The sequence below is a fragment of the Balearica regulorum genome, chromosome 19 (assembly GCF_011004875.1).
Source record: "Balearica regulorum gibbericeps isolate bBalReg1 chromosome 19, bBalReg1.pri, whole genome shotgun sequence".
In the NCBI taxonomy this organism is placed as follows: Eukaryota; Metazoa; Chordata; class Aves; order Gruiformes; family Gruidae; genus Balearica; species Balearica regulorum.
Window position 1 is genome coordinate 8,196,805 of NC_046202.1, and position 25,080 is coordinate 8,221,884.

Sequence of the window (25,080 nt, forward strand, 5' to 3'; positions counted from 1 at the left end):
GAACGTTCAGAAGAAAGAACATGCCTTTTCCATTTTCATTTTGTATTACTAGTGATTACATGATATATCTTAAATTATAATTTGAGGTAAAACTATGATTAAAAATAATTTAAATATTGCACAAGTTAATTGCTCTGGAATTTCTTCATCTTTGTTCCTGTTCTTTGATTCAAAGATTCTGCGTGCAGAGTATCTGCTCCATGAGTCTCACCCAAGGTGCAGGAGCCAGAACTTACACACACACACACACACGTACGTTGCTTCGCGGTCTTTACCAGGGACAGACGGCGATGGGAAACCATTAGGTACCACTTCTAAATACCCCACATTTGTTGCAAAGCATTACCACATGCAATGAGGCAGAGATATGTGGCAGTTCTCCCCTCCCACAAAACCTTTCAGTATTAAAAAGAAAAAACAGAATAAAGGAAACAACCAAGCCTCTGCCCAGCCATCCAAACTTGGGTAGAGTGCAAGGAAGGAGAGGTGGAAGCTAATAGTATCTGCTCTGTCACTGTCACAAACCAAAAGTGACTGCCTTAATCACAAGTCCTTGTGTTTTCAGGATTAGACTGCCTTTCTGAAAAAATCCAAAGAAGTCTTCACAACATAAATTATAATTCAGGAGAACAGGCTGTTCACGCCAAAGCCATAATCTCTCTTTGCACTGCAAGTGGAAAAGCTTTCACAATAGAAACTAATTCAGTAGATGGGTGTTCAACACTCGGGCAGGGCATGGACGACTCTTGTTTAATTCCACAGTATCACTTAAGCAAAGGGATCCTGACCTGAATCCCCCTCGTTACAGACAAGCGTTCAGATCATCAACCCAGATCTCATCTCAGATGATTTCCTTCACTGTTGGATGAGTTCTCTGGGAGCAACCATTCCCAGCTAAAACTTTATCAAAACATCTTCCCATGAAAAGTCTAGTTTGATCAACTGGTACTTCAGGACAATTCTTTTATGAGAAACATTCCCAAATACCTCTACTTGGGGAATATTGCTCTTCCAGCTTTGAGGCCACTAACAGGCTTACACATGATAAGATGGAGCTAACCCAGAATAAAGCAGTTGGTGAAATTTAAGAGTCCTGTTCAGACCTGCTCACTTCAGTCAATGAGAAAGCAAGAACTTCAGGCAACTTTAGTCGGGGTCAAATTAGGGGAAAGGAGAAGCTATGAGGTTGCCTGATTTTTTCAATGCAACCACAAAGAATCAGTCTCCTCGGATGAAAAAAAAAAAAGACTGAACAGAAGACAGTGACTATGCCCTGGCTGCAAGGGGAGAAATCATTACAGCACAGGAACTCTACTTAGAGTACTTTTGTTAAATTTTTATTGGGAGTTTTATCCTGCAAGATCCGAGTCTTGAGAAACGTGTTACACAAGCACGTGCAAATAATCCCACGTAAGGATTACTGATCGGTTTGCCAGTCTTTAAATAACTAACTTTTAAGCACAGAGAGAAATAAAATTGGATCAACATAAAAACTATCTGCAAGGGGATAAGAATACACAGGCAGTGCAGGATGAGACCAACTCCTTTAGTAGCACTGCAGATGGATCTGCTTAAACCAGCACAGAGATTCTACCCAGAGGTTTGTTTTTCCAGTTTGTCCTCCACTGTGCAACTCTATATCGCTGTTTTACATGGATTTAAGAGAACCAGCCAGAATAAGTACAAGCTGGAGTATATAAACTACTTTCTTGTATAAATAAGCCACTAAAATTATTCAGACTACCAACCTGACAAAAACAATACTAAAACTTTAACCATCTCCATGGAAAGAAACACCACCGTTAATCTTGCCAACAACAACAACAAAAAAGAGCCCGAGCAGGTAAATGTCTGGTAGGAATTAACAGATAGACCTGTAAGAGACTCATGAAGATATTAATCGGATCGGTCATAATCACGACACCAGAAGAGGCTGAGGAAAGTGATGGCAAAATGAAGAGCAATGTGAATGCAGCGTGTGCAGGCCAGGAGGAAGCGCTCCGCCTCCCTGAAAAAACCCATCATTTGTGTCCATTCGGTACTCACAGCACTCCTCAACCTCGCTCACGATTCCTAAGAGACAAGGTATTATCTTGTCCTGTGAGCTATGGAAAATCACACGTCCTTGTACGCAAAATCTCTGCCTTTTAAAATCTTACTGTTCTGTATAGCGTTCAACGCTATGACTTGATCGATAATATACCAAGCTCCAATCTTTTTCAGGTTAAGGGTTAATTACCACTAAGAGATATCTTGATGGTCAGCAAATAAAAATGAAACTTTTATCCTACAGGCATTTACAGTATATATTTTCAATTACAGTGCTACTTGTAGACAGGTACTTAGAAAGTTAAGTTCAACACTTCCCGCTCCTAAGCAACAAGAGAAGAGTGAAACAAAAGGCATATCAACAAAAGCTGGATTAAGAGCTACTACCTGTTTTTCAAAGTGCCAGATGCCAGAACCAGACATGTGAAATTTTAATTTATAATAATGCTAATACTGCAGCAAACACAGAAAATTCTTTCAAAATAACACAGAACTATTTTGCTGCCAATACTTGCAGCCGTCTCCCCTGCCACAGGAGCGTCCTGGATGTGAACTCTTCTGTGCAGCAAGTTCACTATTGATTATGTTGCCATCTCAATCCCCCTGCTCAATAATCACGCCGCTAAGCTTCAACTCCTGGTAAACATTTCTCTTTCACAGCTGAGAGGGAAGATGGTGTTATTTTGGTTTTGGGGGGGTTTTTTCCTGGGAATTCCTGGAGCCTCTGGCTTGGTTTCCCATACTGGCAGGTCCAACCTAAGGGCCAAAATAAACACATAGCGTTTGCAAAGTGTGAAGTCGTCCCAGGAGAAGAATTGGTCCTGGAAGCCCACACAACACTTTCATGATACAGATTCAGTGCTTTCTTCCTCCAAAAGAAGGTGCCAAAGGATGCGGGGTAGAAAGCATTTTACTGGCATCACTAGGGATAGATGGGAAACAAATCAAGCTAAGTGGCTAAGAATCTAACATCCAGTTTTAATGTAGAAATTTAACAGTAAATGCAAAGCAAACAACAAAACAGCAAATTTTGTGCAACAAAATACCAATTAGGAAGATTCCTCAAAGTAATTTGGATGCTTTTCACAATCAAACGGATTTCTACACCTACTATTTTTTGTAAATTCCAAATTCTATAAATTATCGATCCCTGGAATTTTGTTTTGAAGAAAGTAACTGATTTTGTGTGGAGAACAATCTCTGATTTTTAACGTTCTCATCAACTTACCATGAACTACTCCTAATTAGCTCTTGCATGAGAAATACAATAGAACAGTACAGCTGAAATTCTAAAAGCATGAAGATTTACTGATGGCAAGGACACAGATTTCCAACAATCTGTTCTATCTGAAGAGTGTTTATCTACAAAGCATTTCACAAATACTAAAGCAATACATACTGCTACTTCTCCTTCACACACACTTACTGTGTCACGTTGTGTATAAAAATCTGGCATCTGCCCACAGCTTCTGAACACATGACACTCTACAAAAGCTATCGAGAAAAGTCAGGTTACTCATACTGAAAAATGTAATGTTTTGTTATCTGAGTATGTCACCAAAATGCAATTTTACACAGTCCAGCAATACAAAAAGGGAAATATTAGAAAAATATACTTTTCCTCAAAAATTTAAGTCAAAGTTTTAGATCCCACTTTGACCTTTCCCAGTCTTTCCTCCAAGGTCAAGAGTCCGTGTTATACTGCACCTCATTTAATCTTCCATTTTTTTCACCTCTCATCTCCCTTTCTGCTCTTAAAATACTACAGAAATACTTAAAAGCATCCTATGGCACACCTACCATCGCTGTGCAAGGAGAACATGTCTATCCTGATTAAAACAACTATTACACTTAAGAATTCTGGGAAACTATTGAAGATATTTTTAGAGTATTGATAAGTGAATAATCTTTGGATTAAGAATTCCAATTAAAGAGCAATTGTTTTCCTTTCTGGGAATTTGCTGGTACCAGCCTAGGAACTCCACCCAGCAGCTTTGGGAGTTGCCTTTTCTCACTTAGTCATTCAGCTTTGGAAAGCCTCCAACCAAAGATCCCAACCTGCGAGACCCTGTTTTTAAAAAGATAAATGTCATGATTTTTATCCGCTAAGCATCTTTTTTTTTTTTTTAATCCACCCACTCATACTGAGGTTAATACTTCCTTTTTATCTAATAAAAGTCACTACAATTCTCAGAAATAGCTCTTTTTCATAGATTTAAATACCTTTCTCTTATTTTGACTCCAGAATGTTCAGTTTATAAAATGAATGTACTGATGACCAAACACCAAGGTGGTTTTTACTCCATCTTTTATTACACAAATACCACTCTGCTGTTGGCCCTGCTTGTGATTGTATATGACTGTATAGAATCCATACCACAAACACAGGATTTGTTCCTAAATAAGAAGGGGGGAAAGGGAGAGCACCTGCATAGTAGCCACAAACAGATCTACTTGCCATTTGGAAACCATGTTTCACTGACATTTAGAAGCCAATCTCTGAGTTTTTAGAAACTCTCAACACAAGAGAAAACGTGCAAGTTTTACTAATAGACACTTCAATACTATTGTGTCCAAGGGTCTTAAACAACTGAATTAAAATCTAGGAAGTTTCAAGCACAACATATTTACTAGTTATCCCTTTATCATCTTCCATAGTCAACAAACGTAGCTGTTGAATGTGCCAGACTTTAATTAAATCCAATATTAAATTCTTATTCCTTGCACAAATTTTAAAACTCAGATTGAAGAATATCAAAGCATGGAACACATGAGGTTTTATATAATATATAAATTACAATGTATCTGACAACAGGTAAATCTTTCCATAAGACTGGGCTATTGGAATGCTAATTGCCAATTTTCCTACTCTGAGAGCAAGAAAAAGTCAGTACATTGGTAAAATTAAATTATTAGTTTCAATAAAAATACTTTATTTCTTAACAGCACAGATTTGGCAATAAGATTTCATATAACATCATTTACACCTGATTGTATTTCATTTCCAATTTTTTTAACCCTGCAAGGTAAAAAGCAAATACTTATGAAAGGGACCTGCAGCTAATGCCAAAGTTTCAATTATAGACTTTCCTATTTGGCAGCAACAAGTCAGGACTTGTAAGCCACTTTCTCTTCCTTCACATCATCACGCTAAAGGAAGAAAGAAACCTAGAGATGCTATTAGCACTTAACTATCTGTGTATCCTTAAATGCCGCAGATGATGCCATGTCTAAGCATTAGCATTTACCTGTATCGACAGCGAAAGAAAACCCACTTATTCCACCCTCTTTTACAGAACTGAAAATAATAAAAACAATAGAAGAACTATTACTGAGAATAGACAACTTTTAAGTGTTAAAATTTAATCTTATATTTTTCCAAGTTCCTCTCCCCTCCACATTGTATAAGGTCATATATACAGGCATAAAGTAGTGGTGCATTTAAAAAGGCTATGTTCTAAAAAGACCATGTAATGTAAAGGAGTAAGTGCAGAAAACAGACAATGGTGCCCCTGAACCCCCCCAAATATCAACTCCCTCTCTTTGCTGTATTCTGAAGCATGCAGGTATTTAAAAAAAAAAGACTGTGTCTAAGAACTTAGTATGTGATCATCATCATCATAAGGACTTTTTAATTACACTGATTTGGAAAACAGAACAGCAATATTTAATTTTGGACCAGCAACTGGTTTTAAGAGTCAAATACCCTATAAACACACCATTTACACTTACCTATTTTACCCACCTATTGCTCATGTAAAAATTTATCAGATGCTATTTTCTAAGACTTATTTTCCATGTATTCACACATCTAAAAATGTGCTAAAGCTATTGCTGAGACACAGAATCTACTAGAAAAGCATGTCCATTGGAGAGACACTGTAGCACACTTGCTCTAAGTCACCATTACCAGTTTCATCTGTAAGTAGAACTACTTTTATGTGCATACATATACATAAATATATACACACCAATACACAAAGCCTGAGTGCCTTTTTGCTAGTTCACAGCTCTAGAATTTCAACAGAAATTTAAGTATAAACAATATGAATTCACAGCTTGCTTTCTTTAATAAGTAATCTTGAAGGCTGAGGAGGGGTTTTGAGCAAATTCTCACTTACATGAGATCAGCAAGTAGTAGCCCTCACAAAAGAGAGTGGTGAGCAACTTCGAGGTAAAAGCCTTAGAGATGCAGCTGAGCATCAGCAGCACTTAGCTTGCACACTCACCTCTTCACACCCCAATGCTGACAAAGAACAAAGACAGCTCTAGCACTAGTGAGTTGCAACTTTAAGTCTAAAGATACTGATTTTTTGGCAAAGACTATAACTGTTCAGTAGAGCCTGTCTTTATGTGCCACCGTCCAGTGGGGAAGAAGCCCTCAAAGCACTGAGCTTGCTAATCTCCTGAGCAGAGGGAATTGCTATTAAAAATGCTGTTTAGACAGAGAAGCTTCTATGAAAGTCAGCTACACAGGCTCATCAAACTCATTAAAACCAGCTTTAAGTCCCAGGCTTGGGAGTGTAATCCCTTTTAGACACCTGCAGACTAGGCCTAAGAGAATAAAGATAAGGTAGTTAGGGAACTGAAAGGCGTATGAGCCCTGTTCACCTCACGGTCAGCGTGGGTAAAGAATACACCATAGTGCCAATCTTCTCAGGTATCACCATTAATGTGCTCTTGCACACCGGCTCCTTCCAACACTGAATTTAAACACGACAGTGGAGTAATCAGTTTGGAAACTACATAAAGACTTTGTGTCTTCCAGTTCAATAGCAGAAAGGATGTTGACCTGCAGCAGCATCGACCCTTCACCCTCTACCTGATGTGAAAACACCTCCCCTTGTCATTTGTACTACGTCAAGGTGAAAGTTCTCTTTGGAGCTGGCATAGTACAAAATTAGTGACCATCCTTAATCACATAACAGAAGATGGCTCGACTGTGCACCTCCCATTGGTGGCGGCAGCGTTCAGATAGGTAAGGTGAGCTCTCATGCTACGTCACATTGCACAGCCTCATAAACCTCCACCAGGAGCTATAAAATGCCGTGCCACGGTCATGCATTTGGACGCTCCCCATAACTGACCTTCAACGTGCACACATATATGTAAAGCAACTGGTAGAGCTGATTTCCACATTTCTTCCTACCTACAAAGCTGTCGTTGCCTGGGGGGAGACTGAAAAAAACCACCCAAACCCAGTGCTGAGGCTGCGAGGAAGCAGTGTGCCATGTCACAGGCATCTCATTTACCGAGACAGAAAAGCCGAAGCTGTAACCTGACAAGGCTGCCAGGTGCAGGAGGCATAGGAAGAGGCGCTCTGCACAGGACAGCCCTCGGCAGTGCTCTGCCTTGGGGGATTTTCCGCGGGAAGTCATGGCATAGGGATGTTTTCAATCGCTCCAGGTCCTGACCAGAGTGCAGGACTGCAAACCGCTGTGCAAGCTGTATCCTCTCAACCGACCACCAGCTGAAGGATTGCTGGAAAATGCTGATTTGCAGCCTTCTGATAAGTTTTTTAGGTAAATATAAATGCCACCAGGAGGCAGGATACGAAGAGTCCTAGTACAAGGACTAGACAAAATGCAAAAACATGAAATTAGAAGCTTCCCAATGGGGTCAAAGCAGTGAAACCGATTCTGATTAAGTTGCATTACCAGATAGAAGCAGGATCTCAATAATTTACATCCAGAGACAGGATAAGTGTCCATTAGCATTAGTGTCTATGGATGTACACTTTCTTTTTTTCCACATTTTTAAGGCCTCTGAGACCACATCTGGGTCTCCGTCTTTCCCTCTTCCTGGCTCTCAAGAACCATTGAAGTAAAACCCGTTCCCTTCACAGAGAAGAGGAGCCTTCCTCTTCGCATCCCCTACACCCCCAAATGGTAAGTAAGTAAGGAGGCAAGATTATTCGATGTGAATCTGGACACAGTAAATGGTCTCTAATGGTATCTGGAACACAAAATTCAAGATAATTTTAAAAAGTTGAGGTTGGACATGATCCAAATTGCAGACGAACACATCAGAGTGGGATGTGTTCACGTGTTAGCGGCTCTTAAGTTTAGTAACGAAGGAGCCAGATTATTTTTTTAATATCGTTGCCTTTCAGCATCAGCAATTCTTGCAAAGGGCAAACTTGAAACCAAACCAAAATGTAACATGAAGTACTGACAGAAGAAAAAAAAATAAGCTAGATCAATCATTACAGAAAACTGGTCTCATGATATTAATGGTGTCTAAACCTCCGTCAATGCGTTCTTGCCCTTTTTTCCTTCAGAAACCAATGCAGAGTGGCTCAGCTCATTTGTGCCTCTTCCACTAACGAGCAGCGCACATCCCACTTCAATACCTCTTTTTCCCCAGCAAAGATTACCTCAAGAGTTAGAACTAATTTGACAAAAATCTATTCTGTGCTATCGCCCCCAGCTTCTGGAGGTTTAAAGAAACCATTGCAACGCATTAAAAGACAGGTTAGAACTAGCTGTCCATCCAGGCTCCACCAGAAACAGAGGAGTAAGAATATTTGGGTAGAGGTTGGGTGGTTTGGTTTTTTGGGGTTTTTTTTAATAACTGCTTTATATCAAAGGTACCTGCATTTTCACATGTACATTTTTGAAAGGAGTCATGCCAAGTTACTCGTCTTGCTCCCCCAAATTCCAGAGACTGAGGTATTTTTTCAAACTATGAGTACACTGATATAAAAAAAATAATCACAAAACTAGCACTGGGGTTAGAAGACCATAGTGATGGTTTATCTTTACCACGTCCCCAGTTTTGGGGTGGACAGAACACCCCTGCACTGGTTCTAGCTCGCAGTCACGGGAGACGAAGGCGCCATCCCCCTGGGATGAACTGGGATCATCTCCATGTCTTTCACTTTTCCCCGCGATGCTTTTAAGTGAACGAGGAAGGCGAGGGTAACAAGCTGCCAGCCACTTCTCCAGCTGACTAGCACCAGCCACCCAAGAGGTGGTTGCATGATTTTGTACATATAAAGCTTGTAAAGCACTTTAGGAAGCTGCAGGATGAAAAGGACTATATAAACGTAAGATATTATTATTATTAAACCGGTGATCTGACAAGAAGAGACAGCTTTTCAAATCTGTACAACAGCTTGAGCTGAAGAGATCAGGGAGTCCAATTTGAAAAAATAATAATTTGAAACGAATTTGAGGATTAGAAGTGGCAGCTCTTTTGTGGATTCTCCATGGCAGGTAAATTTAGTAGGCTACTTTAATTTTGCATCGTTTTAACTCCTGGCAATGTCCTGTGCATTGAATCTGACAGAGAGACAGAGTGTTTGAAGCTGTCGTGGCTACGTTTTAGTCTCCCAATTTTACAATCAGTGTTTGAATCTGCTGCTACAACTCTGGGTACAGAGATCAGAGGCTTATCAAAGAGGCATCCATTTCAAAGACAAGCAGCAGCTTTGACTTCATTCCTTCAATGCTTAAAATTCCTGAAAAAGCAGATGAGCATACCACAAAACAGGTCTGAAGGAAATCTCTCTATCGGCTGTAAACCTATTTCAGTATTAATTTTTTAAGGATCTGTTTTGGTCTCATGTAAAATGAGTGTGTTTAGCAGAGATAATCCTCTCAACAGGTGAGCTTAATATATGCCTTTTCCTGTAACTGAAAGTACATTTTAAACTGGCTTATTGCTTTATCAAGCATTAATTGAAGAACTACTTCAGCCAGTTACCTGATTATTATTTTTTTCTTTTTTTTTTTTCCACTAAGAATGTCTTCCCTTTCCTAACAAAGCAGCACTTCATTGCTTTATTGCTCTCCTTATTTTAACTGCATGGATGAACCAAGTGCACTGCAGGCAGTAATGTGTGGTGTTGGCAGTAAGATGGCATGGTTTAAAGGTATAGCACACAGGGAGTGCTGCATGGCTGCAGTGTGCTGCTCTCCACATTCGACTCTTGATTTTAAGCCGTTTCAGCATTCACATGATTGATAATGTTACCGATCTCATCAGCATCCCCTCCCACCACATCTGCAGTGGGGCTGGTGATGGACCCTGCTCACGCGGGACACCAACTGCCCTGTCCCCTGATGTATCCCCACAGAGGGCAGAGCATCATGAGAGGAGCAGAAGAGCAAGGAGAGAAATCCTGCCAAACCAGAATTAACTTTAACTGGTGTCCAGTCTTCCTTTTAAGCTAGAAATGTGTTTTGTCTGTATCTCTGATATGGAAGAGAAATGCATTTCAAGAATTGGAGCATTTTTCTTCCTTCCCTTCTCAGAGACGCAGCATAAGAGCTGCTCCCACACACTGCCTGTCATCGAGACCTTTGTCCACCCGCAACCACTCAGTTGACTTTTGCTAGAAAGCAAGAGCGGGTTGCTACAAAGTGCCAAAGGGAGGTGCAAATCTGCTCCAGTTCCTCCAGCTGAGCACTGCCTAGCCCAGGAAAGCTCTGCAAAGCTTGCACGGGAGCGATGGATAGCAGGTCAAGCAGTGAAGTGATACGGGTGTTCTGATGGGTGCTGCAGGGTCACCCAGCTCCTGCAGGTGACTGCAGCCCCAACCCACCTCCAGCTTCTTGTTTTCACCACAAACCCAGTGCATCTTATTTGCCTGCTCCAGTTCTTCAGCTGCTCATCAGCAGGAGTTAGAGGCAAAAGAGATAATCAGCAACAGGTTAATCTGTCTGATTAAGCCTTCAGAGATCTGGCAATTTGAACTTGCACTACGGCACAGTCCCCAAAGCTGTGCTCAGCCAGCTAGCTTGAAAGGAAGAAACCGCACGCTTCTGACAGCCAAGGGTAGCAGCCAGGGAACACATCAAGCCACATCTGAAACCCACGGCCATACCAGCAGACTTAGCAAAGCTACGCTGCAGGTGTAGACATGCCCTAAAGTGCACTGAAAGTGCGTAAGAGTTCAGCTCTTCGGTGCTCAAATCACTTCTGACAAACAGGACTGAGAAGTCTTAACACATTCGGGCATTTTTAAAAAGCAGTCCCAGCACTATCTCGCACTAAATGAAAGCTTCGGTTTAAAATGAGCTTTTAAAACTCGAGAGTGTTTACAAGTCCCTCTTCTCACAGAACAGCTCATTTATCAGCATTCAGCCTATACACAAGAATTTCTTTTGCGATATCCTGCCCAGTAAAAGGTCCCCGATGCCCCCCCACGCTCGGCCAAACCTGACATACACTTCATAACACTGTAAAGCATGGTTACGTACCCGGTAGGAAACAAAACATATAGAAAACCACAGCAGAAGTTTTGACAAGATGCAATGATGCTGTATCCACATTAGCCAAATCAACAAACCGGACTGCTTTCATGTATGAGCTGAAGCAGGTGATATTTTTCATTGCATCCTGTATTTCCGAGAATCACAAGAAAAGACACAAACCCACTTTTTAGGCAGAAGGCCATGTGCTCATGCTGGTCCTTAACAGCTTTGATCTTTAATAATCAATGACCTGATGCTCCAAGCACACAGGTCTGTAGAAACTGGCACGTGTGTAACTCCCGTGTTAGGGAAAGCAAAGCGCACGGATGAAGCTCATTTCCAACTCGGTGGACCAGTCGGCCTCATCGTTACTGCTGAGCACTGGTCTAGTGCTGCTGCTCCCCACAACATACACTGACTTTTTAAAAAGAAAGTTTTTCAATAGATAAATAACCACCTCTGTACTTAAAAAATGCAGAAACGTAGCCATAAATAAGCATTAGTGCTTAAAAATTGGGAAACCGCAGTTTTATGGTTTTAAACAGAGACAAGGTGGAATCATGAATGGTAGCAATGTATTTCAGATGAAAGCTTTCAGGCAGATGAGAAATAGTTACAGGACTTGGAACCTGAGTAACTACAGTTGCATTAAATTATTCCATCTGCAAGTCCATTAAAAATTGTTAATGGTTTTGTATGGCTTTTATATTTATTGGGTGGGTTTATTCCTATGTGAGCCATACATATTTATTACCAGGGTCCAGATAATGGTTATTAATAAAACTTCTTTTATTTGCATACTGTCTTGATGCTGGCCTAAATATTTACAACTTGACTCTAAAATGAAAAAAAAAAAATCGTCAAAATTTATAAATAGCACCAGGGATGCATCACAACTTTACTTTTTGTACTTCATTACTTTTTTGGTGTTTTGGTTTTGTTTTTTCAAAAATGGAAAAAAAACCCCAACCTAGTAAATCCATTTCTTTTTTCAAGTCTAAAAAGCACTAATTCTTTCAAAGCTTTAAAGCACAATTTGTGTTGAGGAAGTAAGAGGAGATGCAAAGCTAAAGCAAGGTAGGTTTTATAATTAAGAAAATACATATATTTCTACACATAATTATGAACAGTAACAAAAGCTCAGTACTAAAATAGGTCCACTGAATCCCTGGAATTGTGCCTGCCAACTAAAACACCTACTATGAATTTAGTAATGGGTTATGCAAACATAAATTACAAGGCTAGACATTTTAAAAGGAAAAAAAGTTGATTTATTGTCACATTGGAGACACGGCAGGATAGAAGCACAATTTCATTTTTCCATATATTCATCAACACTGTAGATGTGTTAATGCAAAAAGAATTCTAAAATAAAAATGACTCTCAACTGCTCTAATTCTCATGTGTCATCTAATTTACTTAAAAATGGTTACCAAGAATTTTTTTTTTCTTTTAAGCAAGCAAAACAGTCTAAAAATTTCTGGAAGAAAACAGGTTTTAAGTGCACTTTACAAACATTTCTCCCCCTAAAAATTTACCTCAAGACTTCATCCAAAATTGACCATAAAAGAGCAGTCCTACAAGAAGTTGGGGTATTTGTTGGGGGTTTTTTAATAGACAAAAACTTACAACTAGAATCTGTAACCTAGTCATTTTGTTTGTGAGCATTTTCACTCAACATATTAATCGTTTCTGCTCTTGTTTCAAGCAGATCCAACTTTTCACTTATCCACTGTCAGAGCAATGAAAAGAATCTCTCGTAACTGGCAACCATTATTAAAAGAGTTATTCATGACAACATAATAATTTTAATGAGAACAACATGTTCCTTTAATTACACCTGAATGACTTTGAGGTGGTCCAGCGGATGAACTGAAGTAGGTTTACAGAATATTTGTTCACAAAATAAAAAGGAAAAGTACTAATTGGAGATGTTTAATTATTTCTTCTTTTGGTGAATACACACAGGAAGGAAGAATGAGCAGGTATCTTGCCTGTTTATTTTTATAAGTTGAATCTTGAAAATAAGTCAAACTATTGTTCAAATGGCTCAAAGCAAATTTAGGAACTGAACTTGAGACTTGCTTTGAGAGTACTCAGTCTAATTTTCGTGTGATCTATATAGAAATTCCCAGTTTTACACTTACCTTTATAAGTAACATAACACAGAACGTAAGAAAGGCTGTTAATTGTTGGTACCACAGTGAGAAAAATCTCAGCTATTTCAGCTAAATAAATTGAAATATTTTCCCTTAAAAAACAGTCCATGATGCATTCAGTAAATCATGTTATTGCTCTTAATGCACACTCATTTAAACTACAACCATTCTTCAGGAGGAAGGATAAGAAATGCTCTGTAAGATCAAGGTTTGGGTGGTTTTTTCCCTTTCAAGTTCTGACCTTGAAAACGTTCTCCTCTTTCAGACCTCCACTCCCCAACCTTCCCCTACCCCGGTCGCTCGCCCTGGCCAGCTTCCCAACGGGTCACCGCTGAAAAGTTCAAGCAAAGGCAAGTACGACTCGAGAAACACAAACTATTTGCTTTGCATTGTTTCATTCGTAGTGACAGGAGAAATTCATAGCAGCATCGAATGTTTAACAAGAGAGATTAATCTGTAAATATTTGCTTACAAGCATGTCCCTTTGTAAACCACAGCAATATCAAAAATATCCCCTACCCTCCTTTTCTGCAATGGCAAACACAGCACCCTTGACACGACTGAAATCTAATACCTGCAACTGATGTTGCTAGAAGAAAAATGCATTCTTCAACTGTCAAGCATGTTTAACCAGAAAAATGCTTAAATAGAATAAATCTAAATTACTAGGAGCAAGTGACTTCAGAGTAATTAATTTCTTCAACTACTGTAACATGTTCACTTGAATCAGATTTGTCTCCCTCTTGAATACTTTTGGAAGTCTTGAATAAAGTAATCACCCATGTATTTTCAGCTCTATAAAAAGACTTTTGAGGTAAATGTGTTGTAGAAAATTGATTTAAGGATATTTTTAAAGAAAATGGAGACACAGACAGTAACTCAAAGCGTTCTAGATCATGTGGTTTCAGAAAAATGCTTCAAATTAAACTTCTCTGCCTAGTAACATACAACGCACAATCATCACCTCTGCAGGTCAAAGGCTTTATTTCCCTAGATTTCAGACCTTTACAAATGCTGCCGTACAGCCACACAGTTATCTGTGAAATCCTACATACCAATAATCCCCAAAATACGGACTCGTTTTGAAGAAAAAAAAAAGAAAAAAAAAAAAAGGACCTACTCAAGTCCTATTACCTCAAAATAATTCTACAGGTTCTGCAACCCAAGAGCCTGCTGCCCACCTACAGTCTTTGCTGCCATCTTCTCCCTGCTGAGAAAAGCAAAATTGCTTGGTTTTGGAAGTTTCAAGGAGGTGAGGGGAATATTCACACCTATAATGCAACACAGATACGCCAGGTAAAGGTGTACGCGTTAAAAAGGTTTGTTCCTGGCTTGGATATGCTGTTCCTCAATGCACTGAGCTCCAGCAAGAATCACTGCGAGCATCAAGTAATGTGTGCGGAGCAAATAGCAGGGGAGATGCCGTCTGCGAGAGGTTCTGGCTGAGCTTTTTGTGCGGTCAATAAAGATGATTGGAAAAAAAAGAAATTAATAACGTCTAGTAATCATAGTGGTGCGAATAGTCAACATGCAGAAAAATGGAGGTCAGTTCTATGAGAATCCTAGAAAAAAATACAACTGTGAATTATAAATCTTTTACTGTTCCCTCACTTCCAATAAAGTGAAAAGGCAGCAAGAGATCATAATAGAGGAAAGCATGTCAGAAACACTGATGTTTTTCCTATTAACAATTAGAATATGCTAAAGTCAAATATGTATTAAATAATGACAACAAAATTATTGAGAACTCATGAATAAGGGACCTCCAGGATAAGGTTTGATCTGATTTAACCTGACTCCACAAGACTAGTTTTTAGATTACATTTTAAGACATGGAGCTATATTATATTATTTTTCTGCAAAAAGTCACATAATAATAATATAGTACTACATTTAGCTTCAGAAATAACAAGCCCATGTAGTCCAAATTACCATAAACATCATTTACCTTGCAAACAGAACCTCTTCAGAAAATGGTAATATTCAATAAAAACAGTGAAAGGGAAGACATGGTAAATATCATTCTCCTAAAGGAGAGATATTCGTCTTAGTTCCAAAGCTGCCAGATAAGTCATACTTCTCTGTTCTCAGAATTTGGGTTTTTACAGAAGGAAATGGGCGTGTTTGAACTCACCGAGGAGAATAACCTATGTATTTAGCATTCTGCTACGGTTTTAACTATATGAAGATTCCTAAAGATATAAAACAATTTTATAATCATTTTAAACAAACATTGATAATTGTATTTCAGTCATAAAAATTAATAGAGAAGATTCTTTTTGAACAAGCTGTTTAACTGCAAATTCCTTTCTTCTTAACAAAACTCTCTTTCCTTTTCAAAGTCATGGGAAGAGAGAAGGAAGGGAGAACTTAAGCAGCATTTCTCTTCCTCATCTTTTTCCTGAAATAATTTTTAAGTAATAAGTCAGGAAATAAATAGAAAGGTGGTATTTTTCACTCTCTACCATGCACTGAGATATTTACTATTTACCAATTGCATTAACTGCATTTAGTTGTATTATGCTAGCTAATTTTTACATTAAAATGTCGTATGTTTTCTTCCATACTCAGGAACTAAAATTAACAGGATTCCTATATGTTCATCATGAAATCCTAGTGAAGGGGAAGAAGGAAGATCCACACACTATGATGTACTCTTAGTCATGCAAGGAAAGTAAATTTAAAAATTTAAAAAAAAAAATTAAAATAAAATAAAAAGGAGAAAACCCAGCTCTAGATGGCAGCAAATCAATATTCACCCCTATGTACACAGACACTGAGAGCATCAGCTATTTTCAAAGAGATTGTACATTTTTCAGTAGTTTTTCTAGGCATGTTATTATTTTTGCTTTGTTACACAGGCCAGACCAAAGTTGACTGTGCAAAGTCGTTAGGAATCAACCACAATTCACTACCGAAAATTAGAAAGATATTCCTCTCATTTCAAGAACTCAACCAGCAGAATTAATATTTTTTTTTATTAAGCTTAATTTGATTATCTTTTACTGTAGACTGGATAATTCAATAGAATGATCCAGAAACACTGGAGACTAAGAATTTAAGAATTTTAAATTTAAAAAAATTAAGCCCTTGCATAATAACTGCGTTCATTTCCTTTAGCTAGTTAAGACTTGCAATTATAATGTTATTTTCGTAAAAAACCACAGATCTTAAAAACATGCATCACCCTAACATACAATGTCGTGAATAAAACTATTCCTTTTGTAACAAAAAATTCTACATGCTCATCTTTCTTGCTCTTTTGCGGCAGCGGCACTGCAGAAGAGTAACCAAGCAGGACGGGGATGATGCAATGGTTCAGGTAACAAGAGCGATGGTGGAAGCCCAGGTTTTAGGTAGGCAGGTAATGTCACTCGCTAGAGATATATTTTGTTTTCTGGCACCTTCCAATATTCCATTTTCCAGGGCATTTTAAAGCTATTTATTTGAGAACATACTTAAGCTGTTTATGTTTAAAGGTTCTCCAATGTCCTTCCATAACTAGCAATCTCATCTTTAATCTGCTGTACAAAATATGGATGTCAATTTGAGCATTAAAAGGTAATCTTGACTCTCCACGTTTGCAACCTAGAAACAGTAAAGGGCACCAACAGTGCGGAATCAACAGTTCAACTTACCATCGGCGGGGGGGGGAACCCTAATCACGACCAAAGTCATGACCTCGCAGGGTAAGCTCCTGTATCCAAATATATGCTTTATGCAGGCACGTCACATCAGCCTGGTTTTTCAGAGCTCGTGCTCTCACATTAGAAACCTAATATCTTATTTTATTTCCCAAGAGCAGCTGGCCCAGGCCTCTCAGGCTGGTCTTCTGCCTTGTGCTCAGTTTAATGACCCATGTTTCAGGTGAGCCTGGTAACAACCACCATAGCTCAGCATTATCTAGTTTACGTGGCTAGATCACAAAGGAAAGCAATGAAGAGTTATAGGTTAAACAGGTTTCAGTATTATTGTCTGCCCTCTCCATGAGTATTTAACAATTACACGTTACTTATTTACAAAGTCTAGGCTTACTCAGGTATTTGTTTTCTTATATTTTTCACTATTGTTGTTGACCAGCTTAAAAGTACGCACCACTGGAAGTATCAGATAAGCTTTTCAGGGTTTAAAACAGAAACAGGTGAGTAAAAGTAGTTACTCAACTAGGAATCTGGGTAGAAATGAAGGCAAAGTTATCAACATTAGGAAGTATCTTCGCTTTGTGCCAAAAATTATTAACCTGTGCAACTGAAATTATTTAGAGACTAAAAAAATAAATTCTCTAAGACGGTCATTCAAACATTTGCTTATTCACACCATAATCAGCATATGAGGACATGATGAATTACACCAAATTATTTTACTTCACAGAGGTTAAAATACCCCAAAAGTATCACAGTTAGTCACAAGCATTCAGGAATTATCACTATAAGAAAATAATCATCTGATGCAGGATGGCAATTCACATGATATATTTTGAGATGTCTTCCAAGTAACAGTCATGTAAAATTGATGTTTCAAGTAATCTCCTGACCAGTCTCAGCCTTCCACAGTAGCTGCTCAGGATGAAACAAATTGAGACTGAAAATACCCCAAGACATCCATAAGCAGTAGGTCTGATATGACCTCTTAAAAGGTGTGAGGAGGTAAAAAGTATTTTGGAATAGCAGGAATTAAGAAGCCTTTCTAACAGTTTCTGCATGTAACAACCACCACCGAATTTTCTGTTGTTACAAGGTTCCCAAACATGAGATGCTTCTTCCCAGAGTCATCTCCCAGTATGCCAAGTCAGAAATAGTATTTTAACATTTTTAAATACCAAAAGCCCTAGAGTAATTCCTATAAACATGAAAATATTCTATTTCTTTTGCAGCAATTTGATAATTTGCACAGAAGGCAGAATTGACCCAAATAGATGTGTCACATTTTTTAAAGTAAAAAGAAACAGAAGTATAAATATCCTCAGCTTCATTAGTAATTTTTTTAATCCTTTTCTGCTACACAGGAGATTGCTTGCAGCAGACATTATGGAAAGTCCAGGGGACACCCCAGACAGCAATGGATAGGAAAGTCAAGGCAATTGACACTTGTCTCCTGATTTATGGTGAGACTGGCTACAGCAGAGGAGACGAGATGCTGGAACAAGCTAAACCACTACTGCACTGACAGGGATGTATGCAGAATGAAAAAGGAAAGTAGAATTGCGAAACAAATTGTTACGTTTAACAACTCCATCTTTGTGGCTTTGCTTTTTTTTTTTTTTTTTTTTTTAAATATATATATATACACACACACCCCAAGAATTATGTTACTTAATCATGGAAATTTAAAATAAGCTATACACCAAGTTACTTATTTATCTGACGAACTGTTCTGCAAGCTGGTCTTCTACTACAGAACTCTTTTTTCATTATCAAAAAGAGCATGTTTGACATTTTAGTCTGACGTTTTCAGATAAAGTTGCAGTTTGGGAAAAAATCAGGTTGAGTAGTTATAATCCTACCTTCTAATGTTCAACTGTCTCCCAAAACTGCCTATGCTTTGAGAATTATTCACAGACCTCTTCTTTACGGGGAGGGCAGAAAACAGCTGCAGGTGAACATGGAGCTTAAGCTTTTGTGTGATGAGGAATGCCAGTGAAGTTTGGGCACTGTCTCGCTCAATTTTTGCCTCTTACACACCCACGCCTACCATACCAATGCCTTGGGCAGGAGAGGGTGGCACTATCAGACCTGCTACATCTCAGCTACTTCCTCCATGCCTCTGGAAGCAATAACTGCGTATCACATCTGTAACAGCTGGCTGTTATTACCGTTTGGATACTTTCTGCTAATTCTTTGATCCCATTTTCAGTTTTTAATTCTGTCAGAGAAAGCAGAAGAGGAGTTAGATTGTGTTGCTGTTCAGAAACAAAGCTGCAGAAAGAACATTACAGCACAGAAGACAGAGAAAGCATATTTAAAAAATCCACAGAAGCTTATAAAGGAATGCGGTTTCACAGCAGTCCCAGGACAAAAGATAAGGTTGTAGAATCCAGCAGAGATCCAAACTTCCCCAAACACTGGGGATGTTCAGTTTTGGGAGACAGTTGAACATTAGAAGGTCCCTGAATGAATGAAAGACCTTCCATATAATATTTTGGAAGAGAACAGAGGCTACAGAAATATATTTTGTAAAATTATATTTAAAACCTTACCATCAAATGATTTAACTTCCCTATCCTGCTTACTGGAAAGAACTAATTGCATATTGTTTTCCCACTATGTCTCTTGAACAAAATATGCAGAGTATATAATTTTCCCCTGCACATCAAGTCTCACTGAGTTACCAAGGCCCTCTCACAACGCACTTAAAAGTGCAGTGTTGGTTGGTTGGGTTTTTTGTTTGTTTCTCCCCACAGTAACCTTCTGCTCCATAAAGATAAAATTGGCCTACAGAAATCATCCTGAAACACATCAGTAAGCATGCCATCAGCTAGTAGCTGGCAGCTACAGCCACAACCTGAAGAATCTGTCATTTTCTGTATAGGAAAAAAAAGGAAGGAAGCAGGAAACTCAAGTAAGTCTGGGAGAATGAACTTAAGCTTCTAGCAAACAATTTGAAAATGTGAGCCCAGAAGTCTATGTTTTTTTCCTGGATTTTGTACAGTTTCCTATACCCTCCATACTCTTTCACTTCTCTCCTTCCTCCTCTCCTTCCCAATAGTTTGCTCTCTCCTGCAAAAGGAACCAACTGATCCCTCACCCTTTCAGACACTGCATTCACTCTCCATACTCTTTTGCTCCTTTTTAAAAGTTCTGTTCTTTCAAAGCCGCAGTCCCCAAATTTTCCTTTTTCACACAAACAGAACTGATTTCTGCCCCACAAAACATCCCCCTAAGTCACTCCTGCTCCAACATTCCCTCTCCGAGTCGGGCTCCTCCAGCATCCCTCCCTCTGTACCAACAGGAAGCCAAGCAGCATCTGCTACTTGAGGACAGCGACGAAGGTTAGAAAAGCTGCCTGCTGCTTCTCTCACAGAAGATACGTGGAAGGAACCCATACGTGTGTATCGGTTATCTGGAACGGGCTCTGAAGCCCTAAAACATTCCTGGATTAACAGATTGCTGGCAATCATCAGGGTGGAAAAAAACCCCACCACAAACCAAACAAAAAAAAGCCCTCCGCATCACTGTGCATTCATTACAGTTAATAAAATTACTTTATATGTATTTTCTATACAATTACACATACATGTGCACAGGCTAATGTAAGCATGGAAGGGTTTAAATACTCCCAGCTTCCTATACGCAGCAGTCACCTTTCCGAGGTTTGCCGAGCACCGGTCCCCACACCTTTTACACACCACCTGCCACGTGCGATGCACATCCTCCGAGGGGAGTTTGCTAAAGAGCTCAGCACTGACCTTGTTGCATTTCCAGTAAAATCAACAGCAAAATTTAATTTGATTTTTGATGGAAAAATGAGCATCTTTGAAGTCATGCCCTTGATATAGATTTATTTAGGCAGCAAAATGTCACTTTCTACATCCAAGTGCTAAGAGAGTTTGGATTAGCAAAGAAGAATTTTTTTTTTTCCCCAATTCTCCAGGTTTTACATTATTACAAAATTTAGAGCAAGCCTGTTTGAAGGCTAATGTTCATACTTCCTCGAAAAACCTCAATTCATATTTCATTATTTACAGAATGGAAAAACTGCCTGAAGAGAAAGCCATCAAAGACAAACAGTCTTAGTGAAGATGGTGGACTTAGCAATACATATGAGAAAATCATGGAAAAAAAAACATTAAGAGAAAAAAAACCACCCACATTTAAGTAGGCCTAATACCATATACTACTGCAAGAAACTCAACAGACTGGAATAGCTTTTCTCCTTACCTCTGGAGTGTTTTTCTTGAACTCGCGACTTTGCTCAATAAGTTTTTTCCTAGACTGCTCACTTTCATCTTGCCGGTTAGCCAATATTGTTGCTGTGGCATCGAGCTCCCTCTGTCAAGAAAAACAAAACAACAGAAAAAAGGGAACTACAGTCAGAGCTCAGTTTCTCACAGAAATAAAAACAAAAGCTCGTATGTACATCATGTTATTTGGAATATCAAGATGGTCGGACTACAGAGCAGCACAGAACAAAGCACCATGCTTCCAGAAACTGGACCTCCTGAATAACATCAAATGAAGTTCTACAACCTTTTTGATTCCATCTTGCAACCAAAATATCACCATTTTTCGCAAAAGCACTCATGGCTTTACCACAACATTACACAGGATAGTAGCAGTGCCATGCAATACACCCATCCTAATAATTTCCCAAATCCAGTGAAGATTACAGATCTTAGAGATGTTCAAGCCTGGCTTATTTTCATCTGTCTGCTTTTTAAAGATACTGGATTTTCCCTTTTTGAGTTACTCTATGAAAAAAAAATTATGATTAACTCAAATACTGGTTAATCTTATCCTTCAGCCTAGAATAGTTATGCTTCAGTCACTCTTAATTCCAAATGACATACTGTATATAATTCTATACTGCCACTGCAATGCTCTTTTTCCATTTAAGTCTTTCCTTATTTGAATAAAAAATTATCTTTTCCTACTATTGGAATCTATTCCTCTAAAATTATTAACAGATATCCCTTTTTCCTCCCCAAAACGGAATCTTTTATCATCTGATGAATGCCAGATTATCTTTGAACAGCTTGTACTAGGCTGAACTCCAGGCTCAGCCTACAGACCATTGCCCAGCTTTGTCCAAGTGCGTTATCCCCATCCCAGTTTCTTCCCTCGGTGCTGGGCTTCCAAATGTCACCGTAATAGACTGAGTGGGTCACTTATCAGTGAGTAAACCAACAACGCTCAATCTTCCCTGTCAGTTTATTCCTTTTCTGCAGTATTTCCACATAATAGGAAAAAAAATAAACCCCCCACTCAGCTAAATTCATCATTCCCCAAGTTACTTGGGGTTATAACCAAGATTTTGTAAGAGGAGTTTGGCTCTGTTTTCCCCCCTTACGAATTCAAAAGGGGAAAAACCTGGCTATGAGAAAGAAGTTCACGAAAAGTGAGAACAATGTGCCAGAGCAAGACATAAAGCCGGTCTCCTCTATGGCTGTCTTCATCACATCACTGCCAACGCACCTCTGACCTGCACGTGAAGAACCCAGTATCCTCCACCAGAAAACCTGCTGGTTCTGCACAGCCATGCCACTGGCATTTGTTCAGAACTCACCGACCTGTAATGGACCAGACAAAAACCAAGCCTGGGACCTGCTGTCAGGTCTAATTCCAAATCCTCAGTAGTTGGTCAAGTCACTGACCAGGTCTTCTCTTGATACCACCACGCACAAACACCACAGTAAAAGTAAAGCGGATTTGGTTACTACTAGATGGTTAGCATAAAAACTTTACTATGCATTGGGTCATATACGCTTCCCAGTGGAACTGGGCACCCAGTACGGGGAAACAAAATGGGAGAACAAAGATTTGCCTCTTCCTATTTTTGCAGGGGTGTTAGAAATAGCAGCAGACAGCAGGTACCTACAGGACACCTGCTAAACCCCTGTTCTGCACGTTTAGAAAAAGAACATAGAGGACTAGCAGGTAAAAAGTAATTCAGCTCCTGAGGTTTTTTTCCTCGATATTCTGTGAAAAAGCCCAATTCCAAATTGGTAGTTTCATTTTTATATGGGCAAATCCTGGAACTGAATGACTGGATGGATGTACGTGTGTTTTACGTGACTGCATAGTTCGACCCCTGGAGGGGAAAAAAGCCTTCTGCAGTTTGCTATTCAAAAGGATCAATACTTTTTTCTCCCTTTATCACCAAAAAGATAAGAGACAGACAGACAAACTTCCCCCCACCCCCAATAACTATATGGACCATAGTTATCTTAATCCTTGGAAATAAGCTAAATATGACAAATGGATTTGAAGCTAGGCAGCATGCTGGAGTCAGTGACCCAAATATTGTCACTGTAATGCTTAAAAAACCCCTCTATTTCTGACTTTGAGGAAGAAAACAGGGCAATATGTCCACCAGATCTTGGTTTGGAATTCTGTAACATATGTGAAATCTATTGCAGAAAAGTGGGAAATACTTAACAGTTGGATAAACCACATTTGAAATTCATCCCAGCTAAGTTTATGCAAGAAAAAAGAGCAACAGAAACCAATGTGGTTAAGCAGTACTATAAAGAGCAATATAACGGCTAAGCAGAAGGCTTTTAAAAAATATAAACAATCTGGTACGGCCAGCAACTTGGAAAACTGTATTTAAAAAGGAAGCACACATTTAAAGCAAAGCAAAGCAAAGCAAAAGTCACAAAGTAAGGGGGAATTTCAGTATACCAAAGAATCAAATGCTTTGTTTTACGATATAGAGTGCTAGCAAGCAACTTTACAAATGGAAAAGTAGACGTTTAAAGACCTATACTTCCAAATTTAGAGAAAAGAAAGAAAAAGAACTGATTAAAAAGTAAATCATATTTCATATTTTGTGTTATTATGAAGAGAAGAGTCCGGTGGCAAGTGAGGAATAACCTTCTCGCCCTCGCTGCTTGATTGATACCAGTGCCACGATGCACTTACTACAAGCACCTTCCCACTACTTTCAGAGTTCCTTCTGGGACAGGTCTGATCATTTCTCACCATAAAACATTTCCTTACGTGACACCTCAGGTACAGACATTGCCAAGGAGAAATGCCAGCGTGCAATACTGTGGGCTGAAGCCCAGAAGCTCAAGACCTTGCCTGGCATTTCGAAACAATAGATACAGTAAGACGCAATTCCAGCTGAACAACAGTAGATATTTAGTCCCATATACAAGATCTGATTAAAACTAGATACTAAATCTTCAAGCTTTCTAATAGTTAAGAAGCCCCAAATCAAAACTATTTGAAAAATCGCTATTTTTTTCTTCCTTACTTGATCTCAACCATGTACAATGCAAGTTTCATTTATTTAAACATAATACTAGATATAGGCATTAATGGCAGATTTTTCATACTTTTGTTACCTCATCTCATAAGATATGCCTATTTTTGTAAACATTCAACGTGGCCAATGCATTATTTCTGCAAGCAAGCACATATTAAGGGGAGAGTAGCATTAACTTTGAGATCTCAAACCTGTCTACTGCACAACGCATAAAGGTGGACACTCTTCCTAAGCACTGCAACCACCCTCTAAGTAGGTATGAAGTAACAAGAGATGTAATACCGCACAGACAGAAACATACTGGTGTGTCCTTCAGAGCATAACAAAAATCAGAGACCACGTCTCAGTATCATTCTCCACACCTTTGAAATCAAAAAGGTTCCAATGAAAAGCAAAGAGAAATGAGGGCTCAAAGATGTCGCAGCGGTGACCTGCCTACAGAAAGGATTCAAAGCCTGGAAGCTTCAGTTGCACTGATTCAACATTGGCTAATAAACTTTCTGGCCAAAAATAGCCACTGTTCAATCACTGCAAAAAGTGAGTCGCTACTTGGAGCGCATTTTGAGAGAGAACAAGCAAGACCATTATCTTTCACCTTGCCCCAAAGTCCCATCGATTTAGGGCAGACACAGTTCACACTGCTTAAGCCATAGATAACTAAAGAACTCTCTCCAGGGTTCCTACTTTGACCCAGTTCAACAAATTTATTGGGGGTGGGAGGGAGGCAGTGGGAAGAGAGGAGA

General features: G+C 39.1%; 1 protein-coding gene across 13 annotated transcripts in view; it reads right to left on the bottom strand.

Moving 5' to 3' along the window:
- The window catches only part of CUX1 (cut like homeobox 1), a 278,791-nt gene that overhangs the window by 205,062 nt on the left and 48,649 nt on the right, over positions 1-25,080 (bottom strand). For all 13 annotated transcript variants that reach the window (XM_075771601.1, XM_075771597.1, XM_075771595.1 and 10 more), the window contains exon 2: positions 21,286-21,396. In XM_075771601.1, the coding sequence (XP_075627716.1) occupies positions 21,286-21,396 (111 nt within the window). The remainder of the gene's footprint in view (positions 1-21,285; positions 21,397-25,080) is intronic.